Source organism: Carcharodon carcharias, chromosome 4 (assembly GCF_017639515.1).
Source record: "Carcharodon carcharias isolate sCarCar2 chromosome 4, sCarCar2.pri, whole genome shotgun sequence".
Lineage (NCBI taxonomy): Eukaryota > Metazoa > Chordata > Chondrichthyes > Lamniformes > Lamnidae > Carcharodon > Carcharodon carcharias.
This window is the reverse complement of record NC_054470.1, coordinates 59,836,549-59,861,277: the sequence shown is the minus strand read 5'-3', so window position 1 is coordinate 59,861,277 and position 24,729 is coordinate 59,836,549. Positions and strand designations below refer to the sequence as shown.

The window sequence follows — 24,729 nt, the reverse complement described above, 5'->3', positions numbered from 1 at the left end:
AGAAGGTTGTGGATTTGCCATCATTGAGTATATTCAAGGCCGAGAGAGACAGATTTTTGATCACTCGACATCAAGGTATATGTGAAACTTGCAGAAAAGTGAAATTAAGACAGAAGATCAGTCATTATTTTACTGAATGGCAGAGTAGACTCAAGGGGCTACTTGTCCCCTATTTCTTATGTTCTTAATCAACCTATTTTTAGTGGAGTCCATGTTAACTCTTAATCATATATCACTTAGCTGGCCCCTGAACAATTAGATCAAATTGTCCCTAGAGGCCTTCACTCTGAAAATAACTCTGGTTGTTAACCAAGCTGTATGAGGACGATAAGCAGTTGCTATGACTCACCATTGTCAAGGAAAAGGTGAATGATTCAACATATTTTCAGTTCTGCAGTTAGAGATGCCTCATTGTGCAATGTTCGAATTAAATAGATTTTCCTTGGTCTATCCTAGTTTGTAGCTATGATTAAATATGCCCAGCAACATAGTTGTTCATTCAGAATTCACAGACACTGTGCTGTTATTTGTTTAGCTGAAGGTTTACAAATTCATCTGGGCATGGTTGAATTCATACAAAGTAATTCCTGTACTTATGCACCAATACACTCAGTAGTGATTATAAATAACTTGAACCAATCTGCTGGCACAGAATGGCAAATTTACAAGTTTCAGTTATTAGGAACCAACAATGATTCACTCCATTTTAGCTGATAAATATAACCAATTTGATACATGTCATTTTCAAAAATAGATGCAGTTCAACTCTCTGTGGTCCCCCTTCTTCTGGGAGGACAATTTGAGACAAGCAACAAATCTGGCATCATTGTTCAGTCAATATAATGCCTAATCCAAAAGGCAACACTTCCAATCAACCTGCAACTATATGCATCATGAATAAACTTTACCCCTGCATATTGAATTTGCTCCTTTTTCTTTTTGCAAGTGCCATGCTTCCACAACCCTTGAGACACCATATATCTCTTCTACTACATATGTTTCTAATTCTGGCATTTTATTCATTGCTGATAACATGAAATAGAAACATTTTGTGCAAGCCTGTTCCACTAATTCAACTAAGCCTATTTCAAGTTATTTCCATTTATCCGAGTATTTCCAGTAACAGTTGGACATTTAAAATAAAGCTCTGTTTGATGTGAAATAGGGGCTATTTGAGCATTTCATGGTTTTCTTTTTATATTTGGATCATTACGAGCCATCACCTCTTGGAGTCTGATTTCATTTGGAAATTGGGCAAAATGTTGGAGTCTATTATAAAGGATGTAATAGCAGAACATTTAGAAATACATAATCTACTCAAGCAGAGTTAGCAAGACTTCATGAAGGGGAAATCATGCCTAACAAATTTATTAGAATTCTTTGAGGAGGTAAGAAGCAGGATAGATAAAGGGGAACCAGTAGATGTAATATATTTGGATTTCCAAAAGGCATTCAGTAAGGTACCGCACATAAGGCTGCTTAATAAGATAAGAGCCTATGGTGTTGGGGGTGGTATATTAGCACGGATAGATGATTGGCTAACTAATAGAAGACAGAGTTGGGATAAGGGGGGCATTTTTGGGATGGCAACCTGGAGTGCCACAGGGGTCAGTGCTGAGGTCTTAATTATTTAAAATATATATTGACTTAGATGAGAGAAGTGAATGTACTATCGCCAAGTTTGCAGATGACACAAAAATGAGTGGGAAGGCAAGTGGTGAGGATGACACAAGGAGTCGACAGAGGGACATAGGTTAAGTGAGTAGGCAAAAACTTGGCAGATGGAATATAATGTGGGAAAATGTGAGGTTATGCAATTTGGCAGGAAGAATAGAGGAGCTGAATATTATTAAATGGGGAAAGACTGCAGAAGGATACAGCACAGAGGGATTTGGGAGTCCTTGTGCATGAATCCCAAAAAGCTAGCGTAAAAGTTCAACAGGTAATAGGCAAGGAAAATGGAATGTTTGCCTTTATTTCAAAGGGAATAGAATATAAAAATAGGGAAGTCTTGCTAAAACTACAAGGCACCAATTAGACCACACCTAGAATATTCTGAAGAATTTTGGTCCCCTTATCTGAGGGTAGATATACTGGCATTGGAGGCAGCCCAGAGATGTTTCAATAGGTTGATCCTGGGTATGGAGGGATTTTCTTATGAGGAGAGGTTGAGTAAGTTGGGCTTGTACTCATTGGAGTTTAGAAGAATGAGAGGCAACCTTATTGAAACATATAAGATTCTTAGAGGGCTTGACAGGGTAGATGATGAGAGGTTGTTTCCCCTTGTGGGAGAGTCTAGGACCAGAGGGCATAATCTTAGAGTAAGGGGTTGCCCATTTAAAACAAAGATGAAGAAGAATTTCTTCTCTTGGAAGGTAGTCAATCTGTGGAATTCTTTACCGTAGAGGCTGGGTTGTTAAGTATTTTCAAGGCTGAGATAGACAGATTTTTAATCGGTAAAGGAACCAAGGGCTCTGGGTAAAGGCAGGAAAGTGGAGATGAGGATGATCAGATCAGCCATGATCTCATTGAATGGCAGAGCAGTCATGATGGGCTGAATGGCCTACTTCTTCCCGCACGTCATATGGTCTACTGGTTATTAATTGAACCTTAATTTAGTTCTTTACAAACTGATTAAACCACCATTTGAGCCTCTGAAAATGTGTATTTAAATTTCTTTCTTGGTAAACTGTACTCCTGTCAGCATTAGTTCCAGTAAGTACATGGCAATACTGGACTAAAAGCCACCACTGGTTGGGAATTCTGACTAAGAAATCTCCACGGCTGATCTACAGCTTTTCCCAAAGATTCTCAGTTCCAGAAATTATTCCAGGACTGTTCATGGAATTCTTGACCTATTGCTCTATGTGCAGCCACTCACTTCCAATTCCACTATGTAGTACCCTAAGCTACTTAGAGTTGCTTCACAGCACAGGAAACAAGAGATAAACTAGTGACCAAGCAGTGGATAGCCAAATGGGTGAGTGAGTGCATTTTACATTGCTAACATCTTAAAAGGAAGTCTACTAGGTTAAGGCTGTTTCTTCAATCCCCTGCCTGCCTATCAATCATCTCTTAATCAGATTTCAGTAGATAGCATTGCAAAGTTGCCTAATGGATCAATCCTCACATCTAACATGTGACAAATGCAAAAGATTGATAGAGTATCTACCAGGTTACCTAAACCCTTCAAACAAAAAGCATTCCCCACATGCAATTGTCCCATCCATCCAGAGCTAGCTGGGGTATTTTTTATTTTTAGGTAGGAGAAGGCATTCATGATAAATGATTAGTTACAGGCCAAGATGAAATGCTGTTATGGTGTAGGTCTTGGTACTTCAACAAACTCTGCCGCCTTTTAATTTATTCACAGGATGTGGATGTCAGTGGCAAGGCCAGCATTTGTGTCCTATGCCTAGTTGACCTTGAGAGAGTGATGGTCACCTCCTGAACCATTGGTGAAGTTACTCTCATAGTGCTTGTTTTGTAGGGGTCCATGATTTTGACACAGCAATGATCAAGGAATGGTGAGATAATTCTACACCATCCTGAATTGGAACTTACGTGTGGTGGTTTTGCATTGCAGATGAGTTACTCACCACAATATTTCCAACCTCTGACCTGCTTTTGTAGCCACAGTATTTACATGGCTAGCCCAGTTCAGTTTCTTTTTTTAATTCTTTGACAGGTGGTGGGCCTCGCTGGCTAGGTCAGCATTTATTTCCCATTCCTGATTTCCCTTGAGAAGGTGAAGGCCTTCAACCTCTGCAGTTCATTTGTTGCATGTACACCCACAGTGCTATTAGGAAGGGAGTTCCAGGATTTTGACTCAGCGACAGTGAAGGAACAGTGATATAGTTCCAAGTCAGGATGGTGAGTGGCTTAGAGTGAATATGCATCTGCTGCACTTGTCTTCAAGGTGGTAGAGATTGTGGGTTTGGAAGGTGCTGTCAAAGGAGCCTTGCTGAGTTGTTGCAGCGCATCATGTAGACGGTACACACTGCTGCCACTGTGCGTTGATGGTGGAGGGAGTGAATGTTGAAGGTGGTGGACGGGGTGCTAATCAAGTAAGCTGCTTTGTCCTGGTTGGTGTCAAGTTTCTTGTGTGTTGTTGGAGCTGCATTCATCCAGGCAAATGGAGAGTATTCCATCATCCTCCTGACTTGTACCTTGTATTTGGCAGACAGGCTTTGGGGAGTTAGCAAGTGAGTACTCGCCACAAAATTCCCAGCTTCTGACTGGGTCTTGCAGCTGCTGTATTTATATAGATGGTCCGGTTGAGTTTCTGGTCAATGGTGCAAATATAAGAATTAAGAATAGGCAAATTGGCCCCTTGAGCCTGCTTCGCTATTTAATAAGATGATGCCTGTCCTGATTGTGGCCTCAACTGCACATTCCTACCTATCCTCTATAACCTTTGACTCCCTTGTTAGGCAAGAACCTATCTGCCTCGGCCTTAAAAATATTAATTGATGCTGCCTTCACTGCTCTCTGGGGAATAGAGTTCCAAAAACTCATGCCTCTGAGAGAAAAAGATTCTCCTCCTCTCCGTCTTGAATGGGAGACCCCTTATATTTATGTGCCCTATTTTCTAGCCTCTCCCACAAGGGGAAACATCCTTTCAGCATCCACCTATCAAGTTTCCTCAGGATCTTTGTATGTTTCAACAAGATCACCTCTCATCTTTCTAATCTGCTAACCTCCAGGATGTTGATAGAAGCTGATTCAGCAATGGTAATACCACTCAATGTCATGGGGAGATAGTGAGATTCTTTCTTGTTAGAGATAGTCACTTAAGTGGTTACATTCACACCACACACCAACCCAAGCTTAAATGTTGTCCGGGTCTTGCTGCATTCAGGCACAGGGCTGTGAATGGGAACTGTGCAATCATCAGCGATCACCCCCACTTCTGACTTTGTGATGAAGAGCAAGTCATTGATGAAGCAACTGAAAGCAGTTGGGCCTAGTACGCTACCCTGAGGAACTCCTGCAGTGATGTCCCATGGCTGCGATAATGAATATAAGATACTCAGATCCAATATGGGATTCAGGAGGAACCCCTTCATCCAGAGAGCATGGAACTCATTATCACAGGGAGTAGTTGAGGTAAAGGGGAAGCTGGAGAAGTATAAAGAAGAAAGGAAAAAAGGACATGCAGATAGAGTTAGACAAGTTGGATGGAGTTTAGACTGGCATAGAGCAATTGTGCCCAATGGCCTGATTCTGTGCTTTAAATTTTGTCTAATTCTGTGTTACCTGTCCAGGTAGGTTGTAAACCTGTGACTAATAACATTTGGAGAATGGAATAGATCCTAATCATCGGTAAACTACATTTATCTTTATGCAATACTTAATTATAACATTTGAAAAAAAAAGTGATGGTTTTCTTGCTGTGGTTTTGAAAAAGAAAGATTTGCAGTTATACAGCACCTTTTATAATCAAAGTATGTCTCAAAGTGCTTTACAGCCCATGATGTAGTTTTGAAAATTTAGTCACTGTCATAATGTAGGAAATTTGGCAGCCAGTTTGTGCAGAGCAAACTCCCGCAAGCAACAATTTGACAATAAGCAGATGGTTTGTTTTTGATATTGATTGAGGTATAACTGTTGGTCAGGACACTGGGGATAATTCCCCTGCTCTTCTTTGAAATAGTGTCATGGCATCTTTTATTTCTACCTAAGAGAGCAGTTGTGGCTTGGTTTAATGTCTCATCCAAAAAACAGCACCTCAAACAGAAAAGATCCCATGGTACTATATCGAAAAAGAGCAGGGGAGTTAGCCCTGGTGTCCTGGCCAATATTTATGCCTCAAACAACATCACAAAAACAGATTATTTGGTCATGAACACATCGCGGTTGTGGGAGTTTGCTGTGTGCAAATTAGCTGTCACATTTACTACAATGCAAGTGATGATACTTAAAAAGAACATAGTTGCCTGTAAAGTGCTTTGGGGTGCCCTGTGGTTGTTCAAGGTGCTTTATAAATGCAAATGTTTTTCTTTCGTGCCTTCCAGCTATTCAATAGTTAAGTGAAAAGTTAAATTTTAAATTTGGTTTGCTATTTATAATTCCTACTTTTTGCTTTATTCCCCCTTAAATTTCCCAGCATCACATCTTGTTCTCTTACTCAAAACTCTCAGTTCTGGAGTTGGTTCGTAACAATTTGGCTACTGATTTTTCTTCTTTCCTCATTTGTTTGTTAGCTGGAGGTAGGACTGCCAAAATTGTAATGATGATGATGATTGGAGGCAATCACAGACAAAAACTGGCATCCTACAGCTCTGCTGAACAGTTGTTAGAACCACCAAATGCTTTGCAACCTTATGAACACTAACGCTAAGGGAACCTTAGTAACTTGGTGATCAAGTGCATAGCCTTTTGAAATGGCATTTAAACAAGATTCTTATCATTGCGGTGACTGTTTGGTAACAGGTAATGTCCATGCTCTGTGACAATGATTTGTTAGTTAATGAATGATGGAAGATGATAATTTGGTTTCTGACACCTTCGCAAGTCTATCGTAATCCTGAAAGCAGCAGTGAAGGCAGTAGCTTCTGTATCATGTAGTTGAGAAAGAGGTTCTTTCTGAAGTGATAACTTTTGTTTCAACTGTTAAGATTATGGACTAACATCCGTCTTAATCAGGCAGTGCAAAAGCCTGGAAAAGGACAAAAGTAGATTGAGAGTTAAAAGTATCTCAATGGTAGGCAATTAGTTAATTGTGCAGGTGTTATTCTAAGTGATCAGTGATAAACAGTCAACAATTTGTGATGCAGTCAGACTTGCTGATCTCCCTTGTTGGCCAGTAGCTCTTCAAAAGGAGACTTTTATCAACGCAAAGGTCTGAATCTATTAAAATATAAAAATCACTATAGTTGCCTGGGTGCTCATTGTGCTCCCAGATTATTGATGCTGCTGGTTAATCAAACAAAGGCACACAAGCAAAGGTAGAAGAAAATGCTACAATATTTTTTGTGTTTTATGGCATCTAGATTTTAAAGTTACCAAGCACACATTGAAACTGAACAGGACGGGCTTGTAGGAGGTTGATAATCTTTTAAATGTTTGTAGGAGGTTGATGGGGGAGTAGTATTCACCTTTGAGCCAATTGAGGCTCTTAAGTGGGCAACTAATGGCCACTTAAGGGCTCCCTCCTGTTACCAGCAGCAGGGAGGTGCCCACACCACTTCATGCTTATCCATGTTATACTGCATCTGCATAATGTGACTGAAGGATGAAAGCATAGGTGTAGTTGTTTGATTAAACTCTGTCCTACTGCCAGTAGTATAACAGCAAGTTTATTTTTGAGTAAATGATTTTATAGGCCAATTTACATTTTTGACTTTGGCATAGAAGGCACCAACTTAAAGCATGGGTTATTAATACACTCAGTTCTAAGGTATCATTGAAGCGGACAAGTTAGGGACCAAATGTTAACATAATTGGGGGTATCAATAAACGTACTAATTCAGCTGCTGTCTCCACTTCTGGATGCTGTTCGCAATTGACACCTTGATGCCTTGGACATGTCCAGTAAGAAGCACAAACATTTTCACTGTCATTTTTAACAGAAAATTGACTCCAGGCACTTTGCAGAGAGAGGTTTAAAAAACTAACAGAGTGAGTCTTGTGCAAGAGTTAATCGAAAATGCGATCAAGAAGATGGGGATTTCACGGGTGGAAAGGGTGGTAGAGAGGTGAAAGGTTTTTGGATGGGCATTCTAGAGATTAGGGATTGAGCAGCTGATTGTTTCACTGTCAATAATTGGCCAAACGCAGTGGAGGATATTTAAAAGGTCAGAAGCAGAGGAGTGTAAGATGCAAAAGGGTTTATAGTTTTTTTCTTTATTCGTTCATAGGGTGAGGGCATCACTGGCTAAGCCAGCATTTATTGCCCATCCTTAATTGCCCTTAAACAGAGGGCATTTTAAGAGTCCACCACATTGCTGTGGGCCTGGAATCACGTGTAGGCCAGGCCAGGTAAGGACGGCAGATTTCTTTCCCTAAAGGACAGCAGTGAACCAGATGGGTTTTTACAACAATCTGCAATGGCTTTGTGTTCATCATCAGACTTTTAATTCCAGATTTTTATTGAATTCTGATCCCACCATCTGCCGTGGTGGGATTCAAACCCCAGAGCATTACCCTGGGTCTCTGAATTACTGGTTTGGTGACAGTACCACTGTGCTACCTCTCCCCCTAATCCCAGAGAATGCTTCAAAGCCGAGGACTTGAAAGAATTTGATCACTTATTGTTATTTACTTTTGATTTTCTAAATTATCAGCTTTAATTTAAAGCATAGGTGTTGCTTTTTTTTTACTCTACTTTTATTGATTTAAAACTTCCAGCTTTCTTTTCTCACTTTTACCATAAAGCAGTTTCTCCTTCTGATTCAGGACGTAGGTCACTTGTTGATAGCCTGGCCTTCCACTCTGCAACAAAGAAACTTTTGACATTGTAGGAAATTAGGTCTGGAAACACCATGATTTCGGAGGAGAGTGGGTATAGTTCAAGTGCCGGGATCTCAAATTTGGAGGGTGATGGGATCTGTCAGAATTGTAGCTGTTTTAAATTGCAATCTAAATTCGGATAGAATTAGCTGTAGGCATAAAGTGGCCCATCTATGCAAGTACCAAGATTTAGTAAAAATAACTCTTGGTATGTGTAATTTTGGTTTGTTACCCAACTGCTGTTGCCCTGAGAAGGTGGCGGTCGGATTTCTTGAAGTGCAAGTGTCCTTTGCACCCACTTAAGAGGGCAATTGAAGGTCAACCACATTGGTGGGGACTGAAGTCACATATAGGCCAGGCTGGGTTAGAGCAGCTTGCTTTCTTCCCTAAAGGACACACATAAACCAGTTGGGTTTTTGCAGTAATCCAGCAGCTTCATGATCATTTAATGACACCCAAAGTTAGCACCCCAGGAATTTCATCACTCTTAATTGCACCTGATTTAAGCCTATAGGAAAGAAGCCAGGAAATGGCCGAGTTCACAGAAAAGATTTTAGGAACGTAGGATTTAGGAGCAGGGGTTGGCCATTCAGCCCTTCGAGCCTGCTCCACCATTCAATAAAATCATGGCTGATCTGGTTGTGGTCTCAACTGCACTTCCCTGTCTGCTGTCCATAATCCTTGACTCCCTTGTCTATCAAAAACCTGTCTCACTGTGCCTTGGATAAATTCAATGGCTCACCCTCCACAGCTCTCTGGGGAAGAGAATTGCACATACGAACGTCCCTCAAGAGAAAATTTCTCCTCATCCCAGTCTTAAAAGAGAGACCTCTTATTCTTAAATTGGGCCCCTTAGTTTCCCCCACCCCCCCAACCCCTCGCAACGAGTGAAAATATCCTCCTGGAATCTACCCTGCCAAGTCCCCTCCGGATCTTAAATGTTTCAATAAGATCACTTCTCATTCTTCTAAGCCCCAGTGTGTATAGGCCCAACCTTTCTTCATTCCAGGAACGAGTCGAGTGAACCTTCTCTGCACTGCTTCCAAAGCAGTTATATCCATTTCAAATAAGGAGACCAAAACTGCACACACTACTCCAGATGGGGTCCCACCAATGTCTTGTATAGCTGCAGTAAAGCTTCCAAACTTTTATATTCCATTCCCTTGCAATAAAGACCAACATTCCATTATCCTTCCTAATCACTTGCTGTACCTGCATACTAACTTTTTGTGGCTCATGCACCAGGGAACCCAGATCCCTCTGTACTACTGAGTTCTGTAATCTCTCCATTTAAGTAACATACTGTTTTTCTCTTCTTCCTGCCAAAGTGGACATGTTCTCATTTATTCACATTACACTCCATCTGCCAAATTTTTGCCCACTCACTTAACCTGTCTATATCCCTTTGCAGACTCTACCTTCTCTTGGCAACTTACTTTCCTACCTATCTTGGTCTCATCGGCAAATTTAGCAACCATATATTTGGCCCTTTCATCCAAATCATTGATGTAGATTGTAAATAGTTGAGTCCTCAGCACTGATCCCTGTGGCAGTCCACTAGTTACAGTTTGTCAAACCACAAAAGATCCATTTATCCCTACTCTCTGCTTCCTGTACCTAACCAATCCTTTATCTGTGACAATATGTTACCCTTACACCACATAATCTTGTCTTGTGTAGTAACCTTTGATGTTGCACCTTATCAAATGCCTTTTGGAAACCCAAGTGTACCACATCTACAGGTTCCTCTTTATCCATCTTGCTTGTTACTTCCTCAAAAACTCTAATAAATTAGTTAAACATGATTACCCTTTTCTCAAAGCCGTGTTGACTCTGCCTGATCACATTTTGATTTAAGTGTCTTGCTATTACCTCCTTAATAATGGATTCTAGCAACTTCCCTGTGACAGATGTTAGGCTCACTGGCCGATAGTTTGATGCTTTTTGTTTCCCTTGTTTCTTGAATTAAAGGTGTTGCATTAGCTATTTTCCAATCCCTTGGGACCCTTCCATAATCTAAGGAGTTTTGAAAGATCATAACTAATGAATTATCCCACATGCACTCAATGAACTTATTTTCTAGGCCGTGTAGATTAAAGTCACCCTTGATTATTGCAGTACTTAAACGTCCCATTTATTTATTCCTCTAAACTTTATCGTATGGTAACTACTGTTAGGGGGCCTTTAAACTACACAGACAATTAACCTCCTACCTTTCCTATTTCCTATTTCTACCCAAACTGATTCTATATCTTGCTCTTTCAAGTTAAGGTCATCTGTCACTCCTGTACTAATGTAATCCTTAATTAACAGCTACTCCACCACCATTTCCAAGCTTCTTATCTTGTTGAAATGTCAAATAACCTTTAATATTTAAGGAAAGGTCGAGAGAAGTAGTTAATTCAATTTGGCTGCTCTGGTGAAGTTGTTAAAGAAAAAAGAAAACTTGCATTTATCTAAAGCCTTTTTTTATTCATTCATGGGAGTTGGTGTTGCTGGCTAAGGCAGCATTTATTGCCCATCCCTAATTGCCCTTGGGAAGGTGGTGGTAAGCTGCCTTCTTGAACTGCTGGTACAGGTAGACCCACAGTGCTGTTAGGGAGGGAGTTCCAGGATTTTGACCCAGCGACAGTGAAGGAATGGAGATATATTTCCATGTCAGAATAATAAGTGGCTTGGAGGGGAACTTCCAGGTGGTGATGTTCCCATCTATCTGCTGCCCTTGTCCTTCTAGATGGTAGTGGTCGTGGGTTTGGACAGTACTGTCTAAGGAGGCTTGGTGAGTTCCTGAAGCGCATCTTGTCAATGGTACACACTGCAGCCACTATGCATTGGTGGTGGAGGGAATGAATGTTTATGGATGGGATTTTTTTTTATTCATTCATGGGATGCTGGTGTTGCTGGTCAGGGCAGCATTTATTGCCCATTCCTAGCCCTTGAGAAGGTGGTGGTGAGCTGCCTTCTTGAACCGTTGCAATCCATGTGGCATGGGTGCACCCAGAGTGCTGTTAAGAGGGGATGCTAATCGAGGGGCTGCTTTGTCCTGGATGATGTCAATCATCTTGAGTTATGAGAACTGCATAACAAGGAAAGTAGAGAAGGTTTTAAACTAAGTAGTGGGGGCAAGGGTACAAATTTGGGAAGATGTGGTAAATCAAAGAGTAGAGACAAGGCAAAAGAGAAAGGTATTATTACAGGAAACGAGAAACAGACCATGACAGGAAGGGATGGAGTGTACAAATCTAACAGTAAATCAACAGATGAGACTAGAGGTTATAAAAAAAAATAGAAGGATAAAACTAAAGGCTTTGTTTCTGAATGATGGAGCATTCAAAACAAAACAGATAAGCTGAGAGTGCACGTAGAAATAAATGAGTACGATTTTGATAGCCATTACAGAGACATGGCTGTGGAGGACATGCATTGAGACCTGAATATTAAAGGGTGAGGACATTTAGGAGGGGCAAGAAGTGAGGAAAAAGTGGAGGGGTGGCTCTGTTAGTTAATGATGGTATTAGCACAATGGAAAAGGATGACCTAAGTTCAGGAAACCATGATGTGGGAACAGTTTGGGTAGAGATGAGGAATGGTAAAGGCAAGAAGTCATTTGTGGGAGTCATGTACAGGCCCCATAATTGTAACCACAAGGTGGGATGGAGCATAAAGGAAGAAATAATGGGAGTTTGTCAGAAAGGCAAGGTGATAATCATGGGGGTCTTTGAAACTTCATTCAGACTGGAAAAGTTAGATGAGCAAAGGTAGCCAAGATGAGTTCATAGACTGTTTCTGAGAGAGTTTCTTAGAAAAGCATGTTCTGGAGCCAACCAGAGAGCAGGCTATACTAGACCTGGTATTGTGCAACGAGATGGGATTAATTAATGGCCTCATAGGTAGCAGCAACCAAAATATTGAATTTTACATTCTGTTCGAGGGAGAGAGGAGTGGGCCCGAGACAATGGGTGGAATCATCCATGCCTGCTGGTCTCTGATGTGTTCAGGGGCATGAGTGGACAATATGGTGAGAAGGACAAAAATTGATTTCACAACGCTGTGAAACCAGCCTGGGATTGTTCACTCAGCCTGTCGATGGCGGGCTGTGTTTCCCGCCATCAGACGTCAGGAACCTCATTGTAATACATCAGCATATCATTATAAGGTTAGCCTGCCGGACTCATCCTCCTCTCCCCACACCCCAGCTGGATCATCCGCCCAGATCACATGATTGCACTGTTGTGTTTCACAACAGCACATAAAGGCAAGCAATTGGCAGGCTGCACTTTGAAGGGAATTTGGAGGTGAGTACATAGTAATGTTGTGAAGCGCTTGTGAGGGACGCCTGTTGGACTTCATGGTTGAGGGGCATTGTGAGTGGTGGGAGCAAAGGCTGCCCTGCTGTTGAAGGTAGCGCCCAAGCACATGCGGGGTGGTGGGTGAGGGAAGTGGCCATGCATTAGGTACATCTTGTATAAAGTGACCATTCACTCTTGTATAAAGTGACCTGCAGATGTGGTATATCTGGACTTCCAGAAGGCCTTTGATAAGGTGCCATACAAAAGATTAATACACAAGATAAGATCACATGGAGTTAGGGATAATATATTGGCTTGGATAGAGGATTGGCTGACCAACAGAAAGCAGAGAGTCGGGATAAATGGGCCTTTTTCTGAATGGCAAGCTGTAACTAGTGGGGTGCTGCAGGGCTCGGTCCTTGGGCCCCAACTATTTACAATCTATGTTAATGACTTGGATTCAGGGATAGAAGGTACTATAGCTAAATTTGCAGATGACACCAAAATAGGTTGGAAAGTAAATTGCAATGAAGAAAAAAGAAATTTACAAATGGATATGGACAGGTTAGGTGAATGGGCCAAAATTTGGCAGATGGAGTTTAACTTGGATAAGTGTGAGGTTATCCATTTTGGTCAGAAGAATAAAAAGGCGACTTATTATTTAAATGGTGAGAAACTTCAGAATGCTTTAGTGCAGAGGGATCTGGGTGTCCTCGTGCATGAATCACTGAAAGCTAGTATGCAGGTACAGCAGGTAATAAGGAAGGCAGATGGAATTTTGGCATTTATTGCTAAAGGAATAGAGTATAAAAACAGGGAAGTGTTGTTTCAGCTGTACAAGGCATTGGTGAGACCTTGAGTACTCTGCACAATTTTGGTCCCCTTACTTGAGGAAGGATGTAGTTGCACTGGAGGCAGTTCAGAGGAGGTTCACTAGATTGATTCCAGAGATGCAGGGCTTGTCATATGAGGAGAGATTGCGCAGTTTAGGTCAAATAGAGGAGATCTAATTGAGGTATATAAGATGCTAAAGGGGATAGACAAAGTAGACGTGGAGCCGATGTTTCCTCTTGGACATTCTAGAATGAGAGGCCATAGTTTTAGGCTAAGAGGTTGTAGATTTAAATCAGCGATGAGGAGGAATTACTTTCCTCAAAGGGTCATGAATCTGTGGAATTCACTACCTTGGAGTGCAGTGGATGCTGGGACGCTGAATAAATTTGAGGAGGAGATAGACAGATGTTTAATTAGTAACGGATTGAAAGGTTACGGGGAGAAGGCGGGAAATTGGAGTTCAGGCCGAAATGAGATCAGCCATGATCATATTGAATGGCGGGGCAGGTTCAAGGGGCTGAATTGCCTCCTCATGCTCCTAGTTCTTATGACCATTCCTCTGCAGCTGAGGCAGTCCAGGCACAGCCACATGGATTTGATTGGAGTCAGGCCTCTAGCATATCTGCCCACTCAAGCAACATAGAGGCATGAAAGTGCCATCAGGTTCTTCAGAGCTTTTCATCCCTTAGGTACAGACTGCAAACTAATGAGTGTTTTAGTGGACTGCAAAACAACTGGACAATTGGGCACGTCGTACAACCTCCTTGCTAAAGCTGGCCATGGAGCAGTCACTGGTGAAGGTGCTCAGCTGCTTGCAATGTCATAATCCCAGTTTGGGCCAGTCTCCTCCATGGTTCAAGCCAACAGTGCAGCCTTGCAGTGCGGGTTAGGAGAATGCCTGAGCTGAGAGCACAGCATGCAGTCCATTGGGCAAAGCTGCCCCAATCGGTCAGGTGATGTGGGGCGGAGGAAAGTGGGGTTTTAAGTGCACTGACCATCCAAGTGCTGTCTAGCACTCGCCGGGATGTGCTAGGGGGCCCTCAGACTTAACCAAGTCAGGTTCTTAGTACACCCAACTAACCCATGCGTCTCTCCCTTTCATTCTGTAGGAGGAGTACATCAGGATCATAGAGCCTGGTGAACTAGCTGTATGCCTCGTGGCTTACAGAGAGCGAAGACGACGGAGAAGAGAGTGACTGTGGCTCCTGACTGTGCAGAGAGTGGAGTAGCACCCTCAGGAAAAGGGGCGGCTGGGGCTTCTGCGCATGTAGCCAAAGAGCCACAGCGAGCCGTCGCTGGTCAGCACCTAGCGACACCGTGTCTATAGATGCTGCCTTTCATTCCTGCAGATGACCGAGAACCAGTGTCACCAAAAACTGCACGTGTCTAGGAAACTGGCCAGTCACATCTGCCAGCTACTGCAGGATTTGGTGCCACGGGGACATGAAGGGCATCCACTGCCAGTGGCCGTGAAAGTGACGCTCAATTTCTACGCTGGTGGCTCCTTTCAGGGCTCCTCAGGTCACCACTGTGGGATATCACAAGCCTCCACCCACATATGCATCCATGAGGTCACGGATGCCATCTTCACGAGGGCACACAACTTTGTGCATGTCTCCTGGGATCAGGAGAGCCAGGATTTGCCCAAGTTTCCTACAGATGCAGGTTGTCATCGACTGCACCCACATAGCACTCTAAACTCCATTATAACTTGCAGTCAACTATGTCAACCATAAGGTTGCTGAATGTATAGCTAATGTGTGACCACCAGAAACGCATCCTGCAGGTTTGCGCACAGTTTCCAGGGAGTGTGCAGGACTCCTACAATCTCAGTTGGTCACAGATCCCTGATGTCTTCCAGGGTCCATAGAGGCTGCGGGGTTGGCTCCTCGGGGACAAGGCCTATCTACAGAGGATGTGACTGATGGCACCTGTGCGGCAGCTTCAGGCTGCAGCAAAGTGAAGATATAACAAGGCTCATGCTGCAACTCACAACTTAGTGGAATAAACCATCGGGAAGCTGAAAATGAGGTCCTGTGGCTGGACCAGTCTGGTGGAGCCCTGCAATGTAGTCCACAGAGTGTGCCATGCATCATTGTCACCTACTGCACCCTTTACAGCCTGGTGCTGCTACAGGGCTGAGGAGGAGATGCACAAGCTGGAGGTACCCTCTGATGAGGAGGACATTGATAGTGATGAGGGTGAGGAGGATATTGAAGGTGATGATGATGAGGCCCTCGCACTGGCTAGACGAGGCAGGCCCTCATAGCTGCTAGATGTGTGGAGGATGATGACGACATGCAGTGAGAAGACACCATAAGATCATCACATTGCATCTATGAACGTTTGACTTCCATCTGGCTTATGCCAGCACAAACACCCTCAGTGATAATGCTCCTATGATGGAGATGCAGTGGAGGCCCTAATAGTTTCTCAATTATAGGAGAATGATATTAACATGATGTGAGGACATTCCATTGCCTCTGAGAATGTCTGACTCAAGTCTGTCCGAGGGCAACTCGTTTGCGCTGTGATCAGGGTCATGTCATATCATATCATATCAGGGTCATGGGACTTTAAAAGCATCTGATTCTTTATCCGCCTTCAGCACCTGAGCCCTTCAGGAGCACAGTGTCACTGGTCACAGATGCCAGCCCCACCTTAAAGCTGCTGAGAGCACACAGAGAGAATGATGGAACTCTGACGCTTGCCCATGACATTATGGCAGCAATGACCAGCACTGTCGAGGTGCAGGCCAGTGTGTCCAGGGAGTGTGAGGCAGGGCCATCACTTTGGTCTGAAGGCTGCACAGGGAAAAGGCCCTGGACTGAGACACCTGCCTTTATCTTGTGCAGAAAGGTTTCACATCTGAGTGACATGAACACAACTCATCAGAGCAAGGAACCATAGGCAGGGAGATGTTCTTGGGAGGGCTCAGGGTATCTTAGTGCATGAATCGCAAAAGGTTACTATGCAGGTACAGCAAGTAATCAGGAAAGCTAATAATGTTTATTGCAAGGGGAATTGAACACAAAAGTAGGGAAGTTATGCTTCAGTTATACAGACCACTAGTGAGACCACATCTGGAGTATTGTTTACACTATTGGTCATCTTATTTAGGGAAGGATATAAATGCATTGGAAGCAGTTTAGAGGTTTACCAGACTAATGCCTGGAATTGGCGAGCTGTCTTATGAGGAAAGGTTGAACAGGCTAGGCTTGTATCCGCTGGAGCGTAGAAAAGTAAGAGGTGATTTGATTGAAACATAAGATCCTGAGGGGTCTTGACAGGGTGAATGTGGAGAAGATGTTTCCTCCTGTGGGAAGATCGAGAACTAGGTGGTCACTGTTTAAAAATAAGGGGTTGCCCATTTAAATCAGAAATGGCTACATTCTCTCTTGTTGGAGGCAGTCATTGCCTGACACTTGTGCGACGCGAATGTTACTTGCTACTTGTCAGCCCAAGCCTGGATATTGTCCAGGTCTTGCTGCATTTGGACATGGACTGCTTCAGTATCCGAGGAGTCGCGAATGGTGCTAAACATTGTGCAGTCATCAGCAACCATCCCCACTTCTGACTGTATGATGGAAGGAGGGTCATTGATGAAACAGCTGAAGATAGTTGGGCCTAAAGCACTACCCTGAAGAACTCCCGCAGTGATGTCCTGGAGCTGTGATGTCTAGCCTCCAACAACCGCAATCATCTTCCTTTGTACTAGGTATGACTCCAACCGGTGGAGAGCTTTCCCCTGATTCCCATTTGACTCCAGTTTTGCTAGGGCTCCTTGATGTCACACTTGGTCAAATGCTGCCTTGATGTCAAGGGCAGTCACTGTCACCTGACTTCAGGAGTCCAGCTCTTTTGTCCATGTTTGAACCAAGGCTGTAATGAGGTCAGGAGCTGAATGGCCCTGGCGGAACCCAAACTGTGTGTCAGTGAGCAGGTTGTTGCTAAGCAAGTGTTGCTTGAAAGCAATGTTGATGATCCCTTCCATCACTTTACTGATGATTGAGAGTAGACTGATGGGGTGGTAATTGGCTGGGTTTGAATTGCCCTGCTTTTTGTGTACAGGCCATAGCTGGGCAATTTTCCACATTGCCGGGTAGATGCCAGTGTTGTAGCTGCATTGGTGACATCTTGGCTAGGGGCACAGCAAGCTCTGGAGCACAAGTCTTCAGTTCTGTCCTCAGAATATTGTCAGGGCTCATAGCCTTCGCAGTATCCAGTGCCTTCAGCTATTTCTTGATATCGCGCGGAGTGAATCGAATTGGCTGAAGGCCAATAATTTGCAAATGACCCAAAGAACTTTGCAGTCACTGAAATACTTTTGATATGTAATCATTATTGTAATGTAGGATGACATGGCAGCCAATTTGCAGTGCGTTATTGCATTAGGTCCCTGCCTCCTCTTCAGGTATTTTGTGATCCCTGATCCTACTGCTGACCATTTTGGAGTCTGTAAGGAGTTTAACTCACATCCCTTTCCCAGTTTTCTATCTGTTTAAGTTAGCTGACTTTGTAATTTATGATGACCTTGTGGCAGGTTGAAATTTCACTACACCTCCCTTCCAGTAGCACAATAGCCTCACTGGGGGCTTTTTGGGCCTCCGCTTTCTTCTTGAAGTGATTCCCACTTAAAGTGACCTAAAGGTTAGGCCTAACATTTTCAAAGATACTTTTAGCATGTACCTGAGAAATACCAGCTTCTGAGGCAAGGCAATGATAGCACAGCAGCTCCAGTAACAATTGCTGAGAAATTAATAGGGATTTTGTGTTCTTTCAACATCATTTTTAATATTTTTAATTGAGCCCTTTATTTCTTTCTTTCTTTGCTTGGATGACCTATGGTGATCAAAAATGAAAATGAGTAATCATGTGGCAATTTTTGCTCAAGTTGCTTTGTAGAGCACTGGAAATATATATGTCTATATAGTCAAATTATAGTTTGATAATGAGTCAAAAGTTCATAATGAAATAATGTTGTATTTTCTATGTAGGTAAGGCCAGAAAAAATAAATGATTATGAAGACAATGACCTGGAAATGGATGTGGAAGGAGAAGAAGAAGAGAAGGAAGAAGACCTTTCGGTCCCAGGTGCATCTTACATGAAGCTGCTCTTAATGACCCCTCTTCCTGTGTCCTCTGGTATGTTCTGAGACTTGTAACTATTTAATTTCAAAATTTACAAGCAACATTGTTCTTAGTTGAAAAACAACTTTTTTTTTCCAAAAAAATCAGTTTAAAACATTCATTCTGGTAAATAAGCTTCAAGGCTTCTGAACATTAGCACTATTAACTCATGAAGTGCTACCAATCCCATTGGGGCTCTTCAAACCATAGTCTACACTAGTATTGTTGAATTTCTCCAGAAGCATTGCAAACAACAGTTAGAAAAATCAGTCATTAACTGTTTAGTTTTCTGAAGGTTATTTGTTTGGAAGACTGAATAACCTTAGGAGGGACTAAGGATTAAAAGAGAACCTCCATGAAGCTAATTTGGGTATCAACTCCTCTGCACACTGACAGATGCCAACCCCTAGAAAATGCATGTTCATGTTATAATCAGACAGACCTCTTTTTGAACGTGGAGGTTCAGGGTTGAGAATATGGTGTGAGGTCATGGCAGTGTGCTATTAATTGAAGCAGGCAATATAAGGAAGGGCTATTTGAACAGTGCAGTACTGAGGAGGGGGAGGTCATATGGTGCAGTGGGTAGCATCCCTGCCTCTGAGCCAGAAGCTCTGGGTTTGAGTCCCAATCTGGAACTTGATGGCCATGGAAAGTGCATTAATGGAATGGCCAAACAGGTTGATGGTCAACCTGCAAATCTTTCCAAGATGTCTATGGCAGGCAGTAAGAGTGGGAGAGTCTCCTGGTCAGCCAGAACCTGCAGATAGTAATGGCAAACCACAGCAGTACATTGCCAAGCATAACCATGGACCAACACGTGGAAGTCGATGATTACCAATGCCCTTTCAGAAGAGAGAAGAACCTCGAAGCGAACAGTCCATGTTCAACTTTTTGGGGCATTCAGTTAAGAAACTTAATAGAAATATTTTACCAGCTCTCCTGATGCATTGCAACCTCCAGCCTGACCCTTTTAGTGTCCTTCCCTCCAATCCTCCGGAAGTGCTCCAGCTGATTTCATCTAGTGTTTTCATGTCATGCTATCTTCCTCCAAAACTGCATGACGTGCAGCAGAAACCGAAAAAGAATACTCAGCAGCTCGGGCAGCATTTGTGGAGAAAGAATTGATGTGTCAGGCTGATGACCTTGCATCAGAGTTGGAAGAACAGTTTTTAAAGCAAGTACAGAGTGAGGGAACAAGTGAAATGGCAGGGATTTGGGGGGAGGAAAGGATGCAGGAGAAGGTCTCTGACAGGGAGGAAGGCAGGAGTGATTAAATGGCAATAGGAATGATGGTACAAGGCAAAATGGGGTAGTAATGGGGCAAATGGAGAAACACAAGATGAGCCCAGATGAATTCTTATGATGTGTTGCTGCCTTCCCCTGCAAGCCTTTTGAACCCTGTACCACTAAAACAAAAGCTAAGATTTTATATCAGAATAAAAGCTTGCTGAAGCATGCTGGAACTGCCATTCTGATTTAATCTAAGTTGTTGTGTCAGCATTAGATTGGAAACATTAAGCAGTACAAAGCAGTACAAATGGCTGACACATAACCAGGCTAGTTCACTGAAGTGAACTGTGGAGTCAAGAAAAGGGTTTATGCTCTGATTTTTAATTCACTTCAATTGACTCCAAGTTCAGAAGACTTAATGGCAATAAATTCCATCATTAATCATAAGTTAAAAAGGTTTGTTAAAATGCAGTTCAGCATTTTCCAGTATTTTTTATAGCAATCTGCTTACATTAAGAACAAGATTGTACATACCTTTACCCCAAGTGGTGCAGGGGTGTATATTTTCCTCATTGCATTTATAGGAACCAACATGCATGCATTGTTCATTTTGATGCAGTGGTTTTTATGATCCAAGATCGAGAGAGTCATAATGGGGGAATGTGGCAGCTTGGTAGAGGCGCAAAGCTGATGCCTCTGCTTTTTCTGGTGGCGTCGTTCGATTGGGTCACTAATGTTCATTGTGAATTCAGACTGTCCCTAGTTCTGGAGAGGTGCATTGTGCAGTCACTGAAAGGAATTTTGTCATTTACTACAACACCAATAGCTTACATTTATATAGAGCCTTTAACAAAGAAAAATGTCCCAAGGCACTTGATATCTTCCTCCAGGAAGCCAATCCTGGCAATACACCAAGATCACACTGACATTGATGTCATAGCAACCCAATTCATGTCTGTATTGGGGTTTTGCCATTGTGGGGACAGTGCATCTTATTGCCACTAAGAGTGAAAATTTTGCTGATCTGCCATCTCAGGACACCCTCAAATCCATAGACAGAAGATTGAACTCCGTTGCTGGCCATGACCTTTGTAGTTGCCAGAGCACTTCCTAAAATGATTATGTTTGAGAACAGTACCAGAAAGTGTGGAAGAGATGCCAGTCTCGCTTCAGCCTCTCCACTAATCTTCCCACCAGGAGCTGTAGAATCTATATCTTGACAACTAAGGCATAGAAGTCATTCTATAGCTATGTGAAGCCCTGGTTATACCATCCCTGGAGTATTGTGTTCAGTTCCAGACACCACACGTTAGGAAGGATATATTGGCCTTGGAGGGAGCGCAGTGTCAGTTTACCAGAATGATACCTGGACTCCAAATTATGAACAAATATTACACACATTCGTGTTCAATTCCCTGGAATTTAGAACATTAAGATTAAAGTTTTCAAGACATTAAGAGGAATTTGTGGGGTAGGTAGGGAAACTATTTCCACTGGCTGGGGACTCTAGGCTGAAGGGGCATAGTCTAAAAATGAGGAGTGAAATTAGGAAACATTTCTACACAGAGTGGCAGAAGTTTGTAACACTCTTCTGCAAACAACAGTTAATGGTAGGTCAATTTTCAGTTTTAATTCTGAGATTGATTATTGTTAACCGATGGTATTGAGGGATATGGAGCAAAGGTAAGTATATGGATTTAGGTCACAGATCAATCATGATCTCATTGAATGGTGGAACAGGCTCAAGGAGTTTAATGGCCTACTTCTCTTATGGGGAATAGTAGATTTGGTGTTTCAGTTTAGATCATCATCTTCTGTTTTACTGCATGCATGGTTATTAGGCTGTGAGAGACCCAAAATTATGCACCACCTTGAAACATGCAGACTACCCTCAGTTAGTGTGAATGTTAACCTATTGCTCACAGAGTGCCTTTTAAACTTTAATTTGGGATCCCTCCTTTCCTTACCAGTTCCATATTTCAGTTTTTTCTTTTTTTTAACTCTGGGTAATGTTAAGTGTAAATTGCCTTTTTACAAAATACATATTCTGATCAAATGCCAATTATTGTGGTCACAAGTAAAGTTGACAGCAAATAAATGGTTTGGCTGATTTACACCAATAAAACTGCCAATTTTTAAGTGCTTGGTTTATGTACCTTTCTTGTTTACTTTGTAACCTGACAATGTGGTGCAAAGAATTACTTTCAGATTTTGATTGTTGTAAACACAATTCCATAAATTATATTAATCACATCCTTGTATCTGAACTTGTGTGTTTTAAGTCTCAATTTTGCTTTAATTTTAAATAAAATTTGTGTCTAAATCCCCTCCTGGCTGCTTTGAAAGGCAGAGCGCAGTCATTCTTTTCCGTATCTAATACAGGTTGTTTGCCCTGAGGCGAGTGTTGGCAACGTAGTAATTAATCATTGAGGAGGAAAGAGTTAATAGCATTTGTCTCTTCAGTGGAGCATCTGACATTGCTTACTAGTAGCTTCCTGAATAAAAGTTTAGGCAGAGGTGAATTTGAAGTCAAGATAACACATGGGAGCAATTGTCTTGACCATACTGTTTAAATTTGAATTTGCAGTTACTAATTTTGTCCATCATAACATACAGAAGCAGTAATTCTTTGCCCTTTTCCTTGCAGCTTTTGAAGAGTTTTTGTCATCCCTTGTGACCCAAGAATTAACTGCGATGCCCCGTGGGGTGTATTATTCGGCACTTCGAGGCGGAACTGTACGCTCTGACCAAGGGAAGACTGTAGCAGGGATTCCTAACTTCATGCTCAAAACGTATGAGAAGAACAAACAACCTGGACTGAAGTCTGGCCTGGCAGGTGAATTAGTGATCAAATTCTTTGACAAAGTAATTGGGCAGTGCTGTCGCCTTATCTGTATTCCCAGAAGTTTCACAAATCAAACCAGTTTAATTGCTGCATTGCCATTTTACATATATCCATGTAATCCAATAAAAACGACAAGTGATAATAAAAAGTTGCACTCTCAAAGTATATAAAGCTGCTCCTATCCCCCTCGTTCCCTGTATGGTTTAAAGTCCTGCATTGGTTACTTAATATACTAAAAAATACATTGTATGAAAAGATTTCTCATTAGGTATGTTACTTGTACCATTCCTGCAGGACAAAACCACCTGGAAACACTATTATGCTAAGAAATTTGTGATCAGCTTTTAATTGATCCTACTTTACTTTGCTGCGTATAGGACCTTACTCTGTAAAGCTCACTTAAAAATGAGTTGAATACATTTGATTCTTCCCAGTGATCAAATCATAAGAAACTTGACTACTTGTCTGCATTCTTGTCCATCAAGGACTACGTCCAGCTGACTCATTGATTGGAATGTGTTACTGGCTATAGGAATGCCCTCACCTAGTTTCCCCAAGACACATGAAAGCTCTCAAATCAGATGGAAGTTCAGTTGTTAGCAAGTGACAATAACAATTCCTGTTTATATAGAGCCTTTAGCAAAATTAAACACTCCAAGATGCGTCACAGGAGCATTATAAAACAAAAACTGACAATGAGCCACAGAAGGAGGTATTAGGTCAGATGAGCAAAGGCTGGTTAAGGACTGTCTTAAAGGAGGAAGACACAATAGAGAGGTGGAGAGGGGATTCCTGAGCTTCGGCTCGGCAACTGAAGGCACAGCCACTAACGGTGGTGAGATTAAAATAATGGATGCATGAGAAGAGCTAGAATTAGATGAGCGCAGATATCTCAAAGTTGTGGGGCTGGAGGAGATTACATGGCGAGGCCATGGAGGTATTTGAAAACCATGATGATATTTTTAAAATTTGGACTTTGCCTGACGGGACCCAATGTAGGTCAGCCAGCACGAGGGTAGGGGGATGGGTAATCAGGACTTTGTAAGTTAAGATGCAGGCAGCAAAGATTTAGATGACCTCATGTTTACAGGGTGTGGTTGAATGTAGTGGGGGTTGATAGAATGTGGGAGATCAGCTAGTAATCCAGGAATGTATTGAAGTAGTCAGGTCTAGAGGTAACAAAGGCAAGAACAAAGGCTTCAGCAGCAGATGAGCTGGGACAGGTGAAAAGATGGGCGATGTTACAGAAGTGGAGATAGGTGCTACTTGATCAGAAGCACATGTTGGTATCCTATACAACAATGAAGTTGCAAACAGACTTGTTTTGTCTTAGACAGTTGCCGGGGAATGGGATGGAGCCGCTAGCTAGGGGATGGAGTTTGGAGTGGGGACTGAAAACAATGGCTTCAGTCTTCCCAATATTTAATTATAGGAAATGTGTACCATCCAGTACTGGATGATGAGTAAACAATCTGACAATTTAGCAACAGTGGAGGTGGTGGCGAAGTAGAGCTGGATGTCATCAGTGTATATTGTGAAAAGTAACATTGTGCTTTCGGATGATTTCATCGAGGGGCAGAATGTAGGTGAGGACAAAGAGAGGGTCCAAGATCCTAGGGAAATACCAGATGTAACAGTGCAGGAGCAGGAAGAGAAGCCATTGTATGTGCTACTCTGTATACAGTTAGAGAGATAAAAATGGACCAAGGTCAGTGCAGTCCCAGCCAGCTGGATGACAGTGGAGAGGTACTGGAGGAAGATGATGTGGCCAACCATGTCAAAGACTGCAGCCAGGTTGAGAAGGACGAGGAGGAAAGATTTAAGTTTATCATAGTCACAAAGAATGTTATTTGTAATTTTGATAAGAGTTGTTTTGGTATTTTGGAAGGGCAGAAACCTGATTGGAGTAATTCAAATATGGAGTTCTGCGAAAAATGGGCTTGGATT

The 24,729-nt window shown here is 42.4% G+C and overlaps 1 protein-coding gene across 7 annotated transcripts in view; it reads left to right on the top strand.

The window, feature by feature from the left end:
• Positions 1–24,729, top strand: part of focad (focadhesin) — a 246,608-nt gene that overhangs the window by 108,316 nt on the left and 113,563 nt on the right. For all 7 annotated transcript variants that reach the window (XM_041186298.1, XM_041186297.1, XM_041186293.1 and 4 more), the window contains 2 exons: positions 18,575–18,722; positions 22,585–22,773. In XM_041186298.1, coding sequence (XP_041042232.1) covers positions 18,575–18,722; positions 22,585–22,773 — 337 coding nt within the window. The remainder of the gene's footprint in view (positions 1–18,574; positions 18,723–22,584; positions 22,774–24,729) is intronic.